The sequence below is a fragment of the Anneissia japonica genome, unplaced genomic scaffold (assembly GCF_011630105.1).
Source record: "Anneissia japonica isolate Jap-2015-1 unplaced genomic scaffold, ASM1163010v1 scaffold832_len162442_cov175, whole genome shotgun sequence".
Lineage (NCBI taxonomy): Eukaryota > Metazoa > Echinodermata > Crinoidea > Comatulida > Comatulidae > Anneissia > Anneissia japonica.
In genome coordinates, this window is record NW_022744507.1 from 92,093 (window position 1) to 108,635 (window position 16,543).

At 32.2% G+C, this 16,543-nt stretch overlaps 1 protein-coding gene across 1 annotated transcript; it reads left to right on the forward strand.

Annotated features, from left to right (window-relative positions):
• Positions 1–251: 251 nt before the first annotated feature.
• On the forward strand, positions 252–16,543 carry LOC117119665 (UPF0764 protein C16orf89 homolog). The gene is made up of 8 exons (XM_033264503.1): positions 252–700; positions 2,864–3,086; positions 8,331–8,480; positions 9,633–9,783; positions 13,998–14,112; positions 14,676–14,820; positions 15,228–15,347; positions 16,440–16,543. Exons 2-8 carry the CDS (start codon positions 2,879–2,881, stop codon positions 16,541–16,543), a joined length of 993 nt encoding a protein of 330 aa, XP_033120394.1. The 5' UTR covers positions 252–700; positions 2,864–2,878.

Consider the following 16,543-nt stretch of genomic DNA (forward strand, 5'->3'; position numbering starts at 1 on the left):
AAACGGTAATGCTTCCCCGGAGTCTGATATCTTGTTACTTGGGTGTTTATTAAGATTGTCACAAACCAAGATTATGTTAAAGTCGAACTCAAACTGTCAAAATATTTTCTTCAAGTCAGCAAGCGATACGACTTTTTAGCCTAAGGTGGACACAGCGTCATGAGCAATAAACGCAATTAGGGCGCTAATTGTGCGCACACAATATGGATCACAGCCGCGTTTCTTTGTTGCTTGGATGTTTTTTCAACGTTTGCCTGATTATAATATTTGAATCAGAGTGGAAAAGTGAAGACATGCGGTGACAGCCTTCTGATAATGTTCCCGAAATGAAATAGCAATCAGAGTTATTCAACCAAAAGCCCCCATGATTCGTGACAATTATTATCAACTAATTGAATCATGCTTGTCAACTTCCGCGTGCAGCAGAAGGAAGCTACCGCCAAATGTCCGAGTACATGAGTAGAAAATAATTTTTCGTCACTATCTCACTTTCTTTCTACACTGTAACAAATAGCTATATAACACAGAATTTGTGGTACCTTGTAAATTGTACATTTTTGCACCCACCTTCTTTCGTCGGTCTGATCTCCTGAATTGTAACACCAACAAATCAATTCAATAGAAGTTGATTTTAAGGAAGTTGAAAATCTGAAGCTTGTGATTATTTGGACTAGTGGATATTCTACAGCGTGAAAGAAACGTAAGTTACCATACGTTATTACACTTTAGTTTCTGAATTTACACGCGTTTACACACGTGGTTACACATTAAGATACATAATTGATAATATTTAAAAAAAAACATAGTATAGTAGGCCGCCTATATATAATTATTATTTATAATTCACATTACAAAAAAAATATTGAATAATAGCAATGTAGTTTATATACAATGTATCATTATTTTATATCTTTTATAATAATTTGTAAATATATAAGATATGGAATAAAAATGTCTAGGTTAAAAATTTCCCACAAGAAAAAAATATACGAGTGGTACTGGGTACATTCGTAGAAGTCTTATCTATCCAATAGTGATGTTAAAGGGTCGGGACCAGGACCTTAGACTTTTAGACTGACAAAGTTTGAAATATGTTAAATAGTTACGGTGTATATACACAGGCCGAGTTCTTCAGTACAGTTAAAATATGTAATTATGTATCGAAATGATATTATTATATATATTTATATAAACATGCGTAAATACGTACCGGTATTTAGTAAAATAAATTTAACAAAGATATGGAAGAAGCATAGGAAGAAAGAAGAATAGGAAAGAAATTTGATGCGGCTGAAATATTTACGGTACCGAAAATAAACAATTTTTACCGAAAATAAACAAATCGCGTCGGGCTGCGTCGTACGATGCTGTCTGAGTTGGCCTTTAGAGTCGGACATTGAAAAAGAAAACTTGAAACATGAAACGACGTATCGGCTAGTTTTCTAGAGGGTATTATCTGAAAAAAATTAAATATACGGTACTTTATTTGAAGGCTGGCCTTCAGTGGTGTTTATTTGTATTTTATTGTTTTACCTTCCATTTTTGTTTATTCAATAATATGTGTACCTCATTAAAAACTCTGCTATTAATTACGACAACATTTAATATTTTACGTTGAAGTCACCATTACCACTTTTAACAACTATAGATGCCGTATCTATGAAATAAGAAAGATTGTTTGGCTAGAAGATGAAAGCGGCGTCTTAATAAGGATAATTTCCTAAATATCAATTTGTCCTCGTTAATTAATTATTAAAGTGGTGATATGTATTCATCACCGTTCTCAGGCACATATCTTAGTAAAGCGACTGTTAAAATTATAATATTCTTAATGTACCAAACAGCTCATCTAAAACCAAACGAAAAGTACCATATCAACAAAAAAAAATTAACCAAGTGAAGAACTGAAATATTAAACCGGGAAAATATCTTATCCTTTATCCAAAAGAAAATATGATTTCAAGAAAAATCATAACATGATAACAATAAAATTTAATTAAATTGATGATAATAATAATAATGATGATAATGATTAATATAATGAATATTAATTCCAGTGTCAAGTTCTATATCGTACACCTGAAAATGTTCACGAATAACAAAAACATAATGTATGATATGGTATATGTTTAGCATGCATGATAAAAGGTAAATAAATTGAAACAAAGTAACACGTAGTCATTTCAAGTTTGGTGCTGCCTGTCAAACGCAGGAAGAAGCATGGTATTTTTATTTTTTCTATATTTTCTTTATACAATTAATCCTTTTGACAAGTGTTTAATTTCTAATTTTTATTTCAATTATAGTTTACATTTTTATTTATACAGACATTCCGATTTTTACGATTGAAATAACTGTTACTATAAGAAAATCATGTATTCAAAAACTTATTTGTTTTGAACTTCAGAAAATTTTCCCCTTTGGAGATCAGATCACAAAGAATGGACATAATGGACCATTCCAGAGTGTCAATCAAATTTAACAGCTGACCAATCAGAGCAGTGTCAGGAATACGCGCGTGCCCAAGAAACCCACGTGTATGGGCGGCCATTAGGGCCAAAATAGACAAACATTGGCGTACGAACAATCCCACTGTCACGCAGTAAGGACAATAAAAATTGTCGCCAATGGTTGTCTATTTTGGACCTAATGGCCGCCCATACACGTGTTGTCCACAAAAATGAACGTGTTTGCGTATGTTTTTACGTGGGACCTTAGCAACAATATCTAAGGGGCGGGGCTTGTCGAAAAGATCCAAGGTCCATTATATAAAAATATAATGAATATGATTTTTTTTTCAGTTTATATCGGCAGAATATTATTCAATATTATTACTAGCCATTTAATCTTATTCTCTTAACAGTGGTTTCACTAGACAATGGCCTCAAGAATTTTCATGCTGGCATGTACACTCATGTTAATCTCCATAAATGCATCTTCTTCATCGGATTTAGACAGAAACTGTGCACAGAATGAAGAAAATCTTGGTAGAATCATTAAATCTCTGCAAACGGCTTTGCTTTTCCTCGGTAATGAATATAATACAGTTAACCTTGATGTAATCTCTGGCTTGCGAATGACCCAAGGTTAGTATACAAATTTTGGACATTTCGAAAAAAAAGAACATAATGAAAACGAATATGACCCAAGTAATATTTTCCTATGCCGTAAATTCAAGGAATCTGACTGAGTTCTATAATGTAGGCCAAAAACGGTAAAAAGCACCGGTAGATACCGGTGGTCTTTCAATGTAGGCCCTAATTGTGGTATCTGTTGATCGTTGAGATGCTACTTATGTTCGACCCATTTATAAATTAATAAATTAATAATAATAATAATAATAATAATAATAATAATAATAATAATAATAATAACAATAATAGTATTAAATGCTGCGATAACCAGTTACATAGCCCCAATTAATTGTTGTTGTTTTTTTTATTTTGCCAGTATTCATAACTTAAATATGGTATTCTAGGTTTTGTGTTTTTGTATTGCAAATTATAAAATGAGTTATATTATCTATATATTATATGTTCATGTTTCTGAGCCGAGAAGACTATTCTATACCACCAGAACCATTATGGTTCTGATAGGCGAGTATGCCGCTTGAACCAGCGCCGATATTATGGCTATAGCTTCCGGCACCCCTGTTAACCGCTCGGCCATTCGACTGGGCTTAGAAATATATTTGGTGTGCTGTCGTGCCCGACAGAAAGCTTTCAGTGGGTGTAGCGAAGGAATTTATTTCTAGAATTCATTTGGCATGAGAGCCATGCATTTATTTTTGTATAAGCAATGGCGTAACTACTGCAGGTTCAACAGGTTCTTTGAACCTAGGCCCCGAGCTCCAGGATCCCCCTATATGAAACCTAATAAAGCAATATTTTATTGTGACATTGAACTATAATTCTATCTGCTACCTTCCTGCGAGGGGATTAACACCGAGGTCGGGTCCCCTGTGGCCGTCACAGACCATGGGGACCATCTTTTACTCTAACTGAAATCACGTCCACCATTATACATGCGAGGGATAATCAGGGCCGTTGGAACCTCGCCGGTTGGCCGGACCACTTTTTCTTAATTATAATATAGGCCTAACATTTTTAAATATACGGATACCTATAAAATAATTATATGAATTCGCATCATGTTGTCTTTTTATGTTATATATTTAAACAAAAATGCACCATGCGCTTGTTTTTGTATTGCCTATATACATTTCAATTTTTGACAATATTAACTTTTCGTAATTTAGGTGATTTTAAAAATATTTAGAGATATAGTTATAAAAAAAAATAGCAATAAAATATTTATAAAAATTTGGGGGTTGGGCAAATAAGTAAAATTGAAATTGTACCAGCAGTATGTTACTCGAAACTCTATGGTATTCATTAATTTGTAGGCCTATTTTTTAAATATAATGATAGCATATTGCATTATGGGTATTCGTAACACATCTTTTATTTTGAATCTTGTTTATATATCACGATACCCTGCTCGTTGTGTAATTATAATAGTAGCAGTTATTCATTGTACAGCATATAATATATTAATATGCACAGCGTATTGTACACCTGTGTATTCATAACAAACTCAAGGTATTATGTATTAGGCCTACATCATTTTATGCGTTATGTATTTCACAATACCCGTCAACTCGTATAAATATAAGCATATAGTCATTATTATTATTCATATTGTATTTATATAATATGTTTGTGTTTCTTGCACTTTATCTATTAATGGAGGTATAACCAACTCAATTCATCTGTTATGGAAGTGAAAAGAGATTAAATTTTGAACAAGTTATCATTTCGCAATATTCCTACATAGTTTTAAAATAGGCCTACGAATTGTGAATTGGTCATTATTATTATTTTTATTATTATTATTATTATTATTATTATTATTATTATTATTGGTCATTATTTAAAATCATGTTACTAACTTCTGTATACTATTTTTAAGCTGGGTACTTTTCTGAACCCACTTTTTAGCATTATATAGCCCTAATGCTTTTGATTTATACCGGAAGAATAGGATGCCCTGAAAATCAAACTCTTTAAAAAAAAACAACTCTCCCTGTGTGAGTGTTCCTCATGAACACTACACACGCACGCCCGCTCCAGGCGACCAAGTCAGCTATGGGGATCTCTTCGGTCTGCTGTGTGGGGTGTGGGGGGGGGGTCTCTTATACACATCTAGATGTGTATAAAGACCAGGGTATACAGTCTGACAGACCTAATTCAATCTTTATCCTCAGAGCTGTTAAGAGGAGAGTTTCCAGAGCTAAATATAAATAAAAAATGTTATAAGTCATTGTTAACTAACTCACTAATTAATTTTGTACAACATTTTATGAAAATAGGAATAATAAACAATTCTATAAGTACATTATTTTCCTTTCGAGTTATTTTAAAGGAATGGTATAATTTTTGCAATGTTAGGAAATAACGTACACTTGATATAAAACAGCACCCCCTCCAAGCAAAATATTTTTTGAAGGAATAGGCCTATTATTAAAGCCATGGCTTTTGTACAACCAAATGATGACATTAATTCTTGCATTTTTTAATTTGAAAATTTTGTGATAGGTTCTAAAATGAAGTTTAAAATTGGTTGACCTAAAGAATGCAGAAAAGCAGTTGATTTATTCATTTTTAAATAAAACATTTTCTGCATTTGATAAATTTTTATCGAAACAAAGTCAACGTTAATTGTTAATTATCCATAACTTTTTTTCAGAAACCTGTTGATTCTGTTTGCACGGGCTGTAACCTATACATTAAATCACCACTCACTTACATATTACCCTACCGGAGTTATATGAAATCCCGTTTGCCGAACGCCAGATTTCCGACTCAAAAATCATGAAACATCCGTTTGCCCATCGGCACAATTAAACTATTCTCTTTCATGTATCATTGTATGTTGTCGCTATTTACTTAACAGAAACAGAATATAAAAATTAGACCCCTTCCTTCATACCCCGCTATTTTCTCCGATATTCTGCATCTATCTTTGAACAGTAATTGTGTGTCCGTGTATAGTTAAATCATATTTAATAATGAGGACATAACAATAATAAGACCTGTCTCTTATACACATCTAGATGTGTATAAGAGACAGACTCTAAACCGTCTTGCGGTAACGCCATAAATAAATGTAAACACATATTAAACGTTAAATAGGAATCTGCGAGTGTGAAAAACAGGTGCTCAAACCAGGATTTGAACCTGGGACCTTCTGAGGTCTATGCAGAACCTTAACCAACTAGGCCATTAAGGCTTTGTTGGGAATTCAAATCAGATTAAAACGCCTAATTTTCCATGTTATTCGCATGCGTAATTAGACAGCACTAGTTCTTGATTTATAAAAAAAAATAGATGATAGGCCTACATCCTCTTCTTATAAGCATTTGACAAGATGAGATCTCTAAAGAATTCTTTTTATGAACAATAATAATATTAAGGTAATGTCTGTCTCTTATACACATCTAGATGTGTATAAGAGACAGACAAAATGATGACATTAATTTTTGCATTTTTTAATTTGAAAATTTTGTGATAGGTTCTAAAATGAATGAGTTTAAAATTGGTTGACCTAAAGAATGCAGAAAAGCAGTTGATTTATTTAATTTTTAAATATTTTTAAATAAAACGTTTTCTGCATTTGGTAAATTTTTATCGAAACAAAGTCAACGTTAATTGTTAATTATCCATAACTTTTTTCAGAAACCTGTTGATTCTGTTTGCACGGGCTGTAACCTATACATTAAATCACCACTCACATACATATTACCCTACCGGAGTTATATGAAATCCCGTTTGCCGAACGCCAGATTTCCGACTCAAAAATCATGAAACATCCGTTTGCCCATCGGCACAATTAAACTATTCTCTTTCATGTATCATTGTATGTTGTCGCTATTTACTTAATACATTGAAATGCCATTACGTTTCTAGTAATGCACATCGTAATTATGCCCCAAAGCAAACAGTAAGGCTTTTGAAGTTTTTCAGTTATCCCAACTGCTTACAAAAACAAATTCATTTTGTTTACTCCGGTTTTTTTTTTAATTATACCGGTCACCCTGGAGGTTCAAACACGTACGAACAACTTACATGGTCACGAATGAAAAATAAATTGCCGGCTAAAAGTACTGTTTACTTACATCATTTTATGAATTGTTAACTAGGTAATTTTATTGTGTCGAATAACGTGCATAGTGTTTGAATGATGAGCGAAAATTCCATGTGTCCAAATCCGTTATCATTTGAAGGTAATGTTGTGGAACTGGCGAAATATTGAGCTAGAATTCTACGTTAATTTAGCGGTAGTCCATAGCGATATAAATGCTTTATAATGTTGACTGCACTTTTCTTTATAAGAACACTGAGGCTGAAATTGCTTAAAAGAACAAAATAAGAACAAATTGAGGCTGAGGTAAAATGTAAAATGAGGTTATTATTTTTTTTTAACAGAAAACCAAAAAATTATGTCTCTACCTTATGTGCAGTTTAGGTGTGACTTATGTAATACCCTCTAAATTCAATAGGTGAACTGTCATTCGGGACCATTTTTTCCGGGGCCATTTTACCTACATTCCAGTACAGTAGTAGGGCTATACTGCTGTACAATAATAATTATCTATGTTTGAAAATTGCGTAAAATAAGAACAAAATAAGAACATTTTGAGTCTGAAATCGCCTAAAAATAGGAACACTGAACATGAGCAAAATTTTAGTGGTTCTTATAAAAAAAAAAAAAAAAATGGCATATTGCAGGTGAGGAGACGATTGAGCGTTACAAAACCTCCAAATTTAATATAATTTGTCATAAAAATCTATATATTTGAAATATTGCATGTTACTTTGAATTACAATTTTCATGCATATGTAGAAGTCTACACATTTGTCTAACCCCACCCCCCCCCCTCTAGCGTATTGTTTGTACACTTGTGAGATTGATGATTGTGAACGACCCTTTGTACTTTTTGCCTACTGTAAGTCAGCTTGCTGGTAAAGTGATTAAATTCGGGGTTGTTATTGGCATATCCTTGGTCTTCTACCTATATGAACTTAAATCAAATTAAATAAATAATAACACATAAATATTTAAATATCAAAACTGATCTGTTTACTCTTTACGTAAGCTTAAGTAGCCATTAGACATATATTATTTTTATAATCTCTCAACCAATTGTAACAAATCAATAAATCTACTTGTTTTATTTGTGATAGGCCTATGTACAATAAATTAGGAAAACGGTTTATTAATGCTAATAAAAAAATAAATTACATTTTATTAATTGTGTTCTCCTTTAGCTGAAATTGCAGCCGCCATTGAGTCAATGTCATACATTGGGTCCGGAACCAATCTCCAAACTACCATACAAGGAATTTCAACGCGTATTGACGAAATAGTAACACTCGCCCAACCTTTCGTATACAAAGCTCTACCTGCATATTATGAACGTAAGTGTACTCATCAAAACTGTCTATTATTCTTATTTATTTTTTTGTGGGGGGAGGGGGGTTATGTGTGTGGGTTACACTTAAATATAAATAATTTTATGCATGTTAAAATATATACCGGAGGCATCCGTGCATATAGTCTGTTTGTGTATATGCATGTATGATAAATCAAAGCAAGTTCTAGTTCTATAAACATGCACATATACACACAGGTTGATGAAAAACAGTTGGTCCCGTTTGCACACTTGAGGTTACAGAGGCGGGCCTAGGATTTTTTAGTGGGGTGAATGGGGAGGGGGAGTGGTAACGCTAAACATTTTAGATGGTTTGAGTCAACTGTTACTTCAACTCTAACATGGCTATGGGTGGGGCTGATGTAGAAACATTTTAACGTTCTGACACCATTATTTTATTATTGGAACTTTGCATCTCCGAACAATGACATCACATCATGACCACAAAGAATATGCCTATTTGTGTGCAGAATTATTGTTTTTGCATCCCATTGATCCGTAATAACGGTGAACTTTAAAATACACACTCGTTGTAACATTATCCCCACATCGTCAATCTATCATTATCGAAGGTAATTTGGTTGAAAATTGATCTGAAATTTAAACAATTGTTGTGCCTATAAATGACTGCAACGTTGTATGGTGCGTGGCGTCGATTCTTTTACGCCCTGATTAAGTCGTCTGCTAAATAAGAAGCGATTTCTCAACTTGTAGTATATTTCACATCGCCAACGCTCGCTTCTATGAAATAATTCTTAAATTAGTCACACGTACTTGCTTTCCACCAGATGATAAATTTAATACACACGACATCTTACTGATAATCTGGATCGGCTATCGGATAATTTGATACACTTTCATCTGTTTACCGCGGGATATTAGAAGTAAACATGATTTTCGTGTTGAATTATTCGCGCTTCATTTCCAGAGCGTGTTTCAACGCGCTGTGTAGCGTCATACACCTTCAGAGCATTGTACTTGTTTGGACTATTAGAATTGTTATTTATTTAATTATATACCAAATAATCCAATGAAAGTCGTGTCATTTATGCTAAATACTAACATAATGTTAAAACAACTGCAGAAATCCAAAGGGCTTTATTATTTAAATTTTATTCTTTTTTATTCCTTGATTCAGACTTTTCAGATCTTATTAAAAAGGATTTCTGGAATGTAAAACGTCAACATAATGTTTTAACGGAGAATCCGATATTGTTTGGAATCAAAAACAAAGGTGAACTAACAGAGGAAGCTAGTGATGAGTGTTTGACTGAATTGCTTGGAACCGGGTAAGCCAGCCAATACTAATTCAAATAATAATAATGATAATGATAAAGATAATGATACTGAAAATGCCAATAATAATGATAATAATAAAGATAATCATACTGATAATGACAAATGAAAATGGCAGATTACAACTGCTTTGATTTTTATCAGTCACTGTCTATGCAACCTCTTTGATTATAATAGCGATAACTCTAAACCGTCTTGCGGTAACGCCATAAATAAATGTAAACACATATTAAACGTTAAATAGGAATCTGCGAGTGTGAAAAACAGGTGCTCAAACCAGGATTTGAACCTGGGACCTTCTGAGGTCTATGCAGAACCTTAACCAACTAGGCCATTAAGGCTTTGTTGGGAATTCAAATCAGATTAAAACGCCTAATTTTCCATGTTATTCGCATGCGTAATTAGACAGCACTAGTTCTTGATTTATAAAAAAAAATAGATGATAGGCCTACATCCTCTTCTTATAAGCATTTGACAAGATGAGATCTCTAAAGAATTCTTTTTATGAACAATAATAATATTAAGGTAATGTCGAGTTGGTATGCACGCAGAGAAAGATGCGAGAACCCAAAAAACGCTCGTTCTTGTAATTTTCTAATTTGCTTACATCACACTCGAAGGCCTATAAATCATAAAAGTCTAAATACTAACCAATGAATAAATGAAAATCGTGCTTCATGGCTGGCTTTTAAAGATTCCATTACACACATACTGCACGAGACAACTCCGACCCTTCTTTCTACAATGTGCCACGCCCATAGCAGCAGCTAGCTTCAACCGTGGAGATCTCTTGGTCCCCGTTTCATTTCTTTTTCGCTCGCTGTTTTAATCATCTTTTCTTTTAATTTTATTCCGGCTTTTGCTTTTAATGTAAAGCGCATAGACGTTTATATCATTCTTCACTATATAAAAATAAATTTATTATTATTATTATTATTATTATTATTATTATTATTATTATTATTATTATTATTATTATTATGATTATTATTATTATTATTATTATTATTATTATTATTATTATTATTATGGTCACATTATTAAGAAGACACAACAATAATTGTTACTTAACCAATATCCTGAGGCGCGTGGAACGGAGAGAGTAGAGAAAACAGTAGAACTTATACATACTGTTTGTGGTGCTGAACTAATAATAATAATTCAAATAATAAAACATTAAATAGTTAAACCGTTATTAAATTTTTAATTATTGGTCATGTTGTAACTTCAGCCGTTGTCTTTCAAACCATTTAAATTATCGTAGCAAAAAGTATAAAAACTAACTTGTGTTTTTAATGAAAGTTAATCACTTGTAAATTATAAATGCTTGAAAATGTGTAGTTCAATGGTTTGATTGAATGTGTGTGGAATGGGAATAAGTTGCCAGGTATATATTTATTTAATAGTGAGCAAACGTTTTCGGTTATCAACCTTTGTCAAGATATATATATATATATGTGTGTGTGTGTGTGTGGGGGGGGGGGTGTGTATGTGTGTGTGTGTGTGTTTGGTAATTTTAGATAATCTGTGTTGTTCGTAGAAACAAAATGTATTTTTTTAAAGATTAGTAATTTCCAGAAATATATTCCAGAAATAAAAAACAATTTCAACGAAAGCTACGTTCTATGCTAAAAACACATGACGTCTTTGATTTAGTAGCTGACGTAAACTTAAACTATATGTTAATAGTTGACGTATACCGGTACTAAAATTAAAATGTAGGTCTAAATGAAGCTACACTTTGTAAAACTGTGAAAGAACTCATAATATTGACACATTTAAAACTCATTGCTCAACATTATTAATAAACAAGCCTACGGGCACTAATTTACATTAAGTATTTGCCTTTGAGCGAAGTCTTTACCGTTAGTGGCTGACGTAGACCTAAATTAAATTATAATAGTTGACGCATACTAAATTAAAATGTTAGGTCTAAAAGAAACTATACACTGTACAACTGAAAAAAGGGCTCATAAAAATTACATAGGCCTATTCAAAACCCATTGCTCAACATTATTGGCAAACCAGCCCATGAACGGAGCCACTAAACGTTTTCTACCGATGCCCTAATTTATGTAAGTGTTTGCCTTTCAGTGAATCTTTACCGGTAATGCCGATGAATACTGAATAAATATCACATGAATATTGTGTAGATTGAAGTCTTTATCAGTTAATGGGTACAAGGGAGGCTCTCTAACCCTCTAGTTGATACAGTATGTTTATTAAAAATGGTTTCGGCCAATTTATAATGCATTTTGTGTGTTAAAGTTAAAGTGTTGAAAAAAAGGAAAATGAAAGGTAAATGATAATAAAGCAGTGGACAGAAAAGAAAAGATAAGGTGAATGAGGAAACAGAAAAAGGAATAGAAAAAAAAGAATAGGAAAAAGGAAAAAATTAAGTGGATGACAGAAATTAAAAAGAAAAGGAAAAGTTAAAGAAAGAAAAAAGGAAAGAAAAATCTAAAAAGAGAAACGAATAGAAAAAAAGTAAGTAAAAGGAAAGGAAACCGAAAAGTAAATAAAGACAACGGAAGGATAAAGTAAAGTAAAAAGGAAAGAAAAGGAATTTGAAAGACAGGAAAAAAAAAATAATAATAATTATAGGCCTAATAGGAAAAGTAAAAGAAGTAACAAAAAAGTCAATGTATTAAAAGAAAAGGCAAAAAAGGGAAAGAAATTGTAGATAAGTGAAGGAAAATGAAAGAAAGGGAATTGTTAAAAGGAATAAAAGTAAAGAAAAGATATATAGAGAATCAACAGGAAGAATGAAAGGAAGTAGATTAATAAAAAAGAAATGAAAAGGAAAAACAAAGTTAAGAAATATAATACGGAAAAGAAAGGAAAAACGAAATACGTGAAGTACAGTACTGTAATTATTCAAATTAATTATAACTTTAGGCTCTCCTGCCCGTGAGATCATTTCTTGACATCTTTAACATGTCTTCTTTTTTGTTAAAAGTCATTGACAAACTGGCGAGAACAACATACTCTATAATCCTCCATCAAATTTCCGAGCCGCAGACCTTTCAATTAAGATTCGGTGGCTTTCTTAATTTGAATTTCTTAGAAAAACACATTTGCTACACAGTGGCACAAGAATATTCTTTGCGTCGGCCTAACAAAACATCAGCAATTATAAATAGACTTTAAATATTTAAATATAAAGTTACAGCGAATAAAACTATTTAACATGTTGTATTTTTTTCTTCATGTGAATGCATCAAATATTCGGTGCATCATAATTAACAAAATGTATCATAAATACCTTTTACCTTATTTTACTACATGGTATTTTAATGGACTTTACATTGTACTTTCAACAGTCATGAATGCGCCTATCGCACCCACTGTACTTGAAGACGATTCTGGACATTAAGCCAAAGTAAATTGTGGCGATTGATTAATTGAATAATTAAATTTTTTCTAATAGGCCTATAGTTTATTATATGTTTAAATAATCAGTTAAAATTAAATACTTATTCTAACATTTGTAAACAAACATGGAAACCAATGAAATAAATAGAACTAATCACAATTTTATTACAAAAGATGGTGACAAAATTGTAAAGACTTGTTAAAACATTAAAACGAAATAAAAATAAAAGAATATATTGCCACCAAGCCTAAACATTGCTTCTTCTATGATTATTTACAAATATACAATTCAATTATAGCACATGAATCTTGTTAGTTTTATTATTATAATTATAAATATATAATTCATCATCAATATTATGTATGTTTAAATTCCATGAGCTTTAGCTTTACTAACCTTAATAATTTATCCTGTATTAGTAAGCACAAAAAAATTATTTTAAATTAAAATTATTTTGCAATTGCAATTACACTCTGCACTATGCATCACAATAATTATTGATTATATAATTTGTTTAAAGATAATGTACAATATAAACTTTTATTTGCATTATGTTTTCTATCTATCATGTTCAACTTAATTTCAATTTTGTTTTGCTTTATGAAATTGTTAATAAAGTTACTTATAGTTTGTAGTTAAATCACATTTGAAAATGAGTACACACACGTTTGAAACACATTATATTAGAGTGAATTTGAATAGCTTCGTGGTGAGGATTCTTGCCTGCAAATCTAAGGGTCCTGTGTTTATTTCTTTAGAAAAGTGGTTAAGCTCGATTTTTTTTAGCTTGTCCTTAAAATATCTATCTATCTACATTATTCCGTTCTGTAGACATTCAAGAAAACAATGTACAGTGACTCGTGCTTGCTTAGATATAATGGAAGCGGATGGATACACAGGTTATGAGGTCACTCATCAACTGCTCTATTTTATGCTGATAGACCACGTAAGTACAACTCATTATTAAATTTCTATACAAAATGATAAAACAGCATCAATATTTATTTTTCTTATTTTATAGTAATAATGTTAACTTGATAAGTATTTGTTTGTGATGACAATAATTGGAGGATATAAAATGAAAAAGGAATTTCCGAGATTTTGAAATGGTAGGCATTTAAGACAGTGTCACTGACAATGACGACCGCGACGACGACGACGACGGCGGCGACGATTGCAATGACAATATCAACACTGCTATCCAGTGATTTTTACATATTTACACAATAATAATCGCCTAGCATCATAATAATTAGGCCCTGTGCACAAATTTTCTTTGACAAAAAACTGTTGTATGCCCATAATAGTCACAATGTGCCTAAATATGATGTGATGTCATCATGACCATATTTAGACATGTCACATGTTTTTGTCAAATAAAGATTGATAGTCTGGACATGGCTTAAGATAGATAAGTTAACAGAAAAGTCGAATTCCTGTAGTAGACCCAAAAAATACCTGTAAAAACGATTGTGTATAATGAGTGTATCTATGTTTGGAACATTTTAGCTTCAATGCTTAAGCTACGACCTTACACGACAGCGAAATAGGCAAGTTATCACAGGTCTCTGTTCTCGTATTTATCAACAAGCTGACGAGCTTGCTAAAACGGACTTTAGTGGCCGATACGACCATGATATGTTTATGGAACAAAGTAAGTCAATATTAAAAATCTAAAAATAATAATGATTATAATATTACCTACAAAATAACAATAAATGATGATGATGATGATAGAGATGATGACAATATTGATGAAGATGATGGTAACGATGGTAAAGGTGGTGGTGGTGGTGGTGACGGTCGCCGTCGTTGCCACTGCCGCCGCCAGCATCGGCGTTAGTATTATACTACTAATATTTTTGTTATCACTATTATTATCATAATCTTTAATATAATAATAATAATAATAATAATAATAATAATAATAATAATAATTAATTATTATTATTATTATTATTATTATTATTATTATTATTATTATTATTATTATTATTATATTTTTACTATCTTTATCAGTCAAGATTTTAAATACCATAAATAAATATTGTTTAATTCCAGTTGCATTCTGTGGTGGCTTATTAGGATATGATGAATTCATGCGTTCTGATTGGTTAAATCACATTCTTAGCTGGCAATTAGATAGTGGATGTTTCTCTGTCGTGAACATATTGACATCAGGTAAGATCAAAGGCAATTCTTAAGTTTACCATACTCTCCAATTGTCCAAACGACGCTAAAACGTTGTCACGACTGGGGGCGTTCGTCACAAGCTAACCTTAACCTGGACGGAATAATCGCTCTACGAATATGATTGTATTTATGTAATTCCGTCCAGACACTTTAATTTTAAATTTAAGTCTGCTCTAAGATACCTTAGTTTAATTAGTGCATTGGCAACGCCGACCGACTGCCGATTACGTTCAGACCTGTTTCAGACTTGAGAGATACGCCACGCGTATCTAACGCCGGGCATACGTTAATTCAATGTGTAACCAACGCGCAGCAAGTAACGTAACACGCTGCGTGTAAGTATTCGCTCGAAATATAGAAATGTGTAATTCAGTGGCGTACTACGCTAATCTGGGGTCTGTTGGTAGATTAAGGTGTAGGCCTATTCATACCGAATTCAATTTTTGCATCGAAAAGCCTACCGAACCTATCAGAAAATGGGATCAGTATGGGGGACGCTGGAGTTTAGCGCATCGGAAACTTTCAAATTTCGGCTTGGAACTAATTCAGCTATTGTACGCCAGTAGGCCTAATTGAGCAATAATATACTATCCACTAAAAATCTTTATTAAGCTGTGGCAATGAAACAAAAATTGTGGCATAAATCTGATATATAATTTGGCTCGTTATTTACAGTATGTATAGACCTATTTGCCTATACAGCACCACCATTATCTGAAAAACTGCAAGCGAAGTTAATTGCGTTGTTAGTGATTGACGTCACTATCAACGCGACTTTGCTCGCGCTTTTTTTAAATTGCATAAATAGTTGCGTCGAATGGTTGGATGATTTAAAAAAAAATCCTTACGTTAAATTTAAATTTATTATTGAAAAGTATTTTAAGAATCGTTAGATATATACATATATATGTATATATGTATATATAAATATAAACATGGATGTGTGTAGTATATATCTGTATCACTCTTCTCTTACTAAATGTATATTACTATTTTTTTAGGTAGCGAGTTACCACATACGTTACTTAGTTTTAATCTTAAGTATTTTTTTACAATGTTACCATTTCTTTGTTTTTTAAGATGGGGGATATGGTTGTTTTGGTCACTGCACTGCGGTTGCTGTAATCACACTCGGAGGCTACTTGCGAACCACAATAGAAAGGATGAACAACTGTATAGAATAG

Coding starts and splice junctions, on each gene's coding strand:
- LOC117119665 (XM_033264503.1), top strand. CDS start 2,879: ATGGCCTCAAGAATTTTCATGCTGGCATGTACACTCATGTTAATCTCC. Junction 8,481..9,632: donor TCTACCTGCATATTATGAAC/GTAAGTGTACTC, acceptor TCCTTGATTCAG/ACTTTTCAGATCTTATTAAA. Junction 14,113..14,675: donor ATTTTATGCTGATAGACCAC/GTAAGTACAACT, acceptor GGAACATTTTAG/CTTCAATGCTTAAGCTACGA.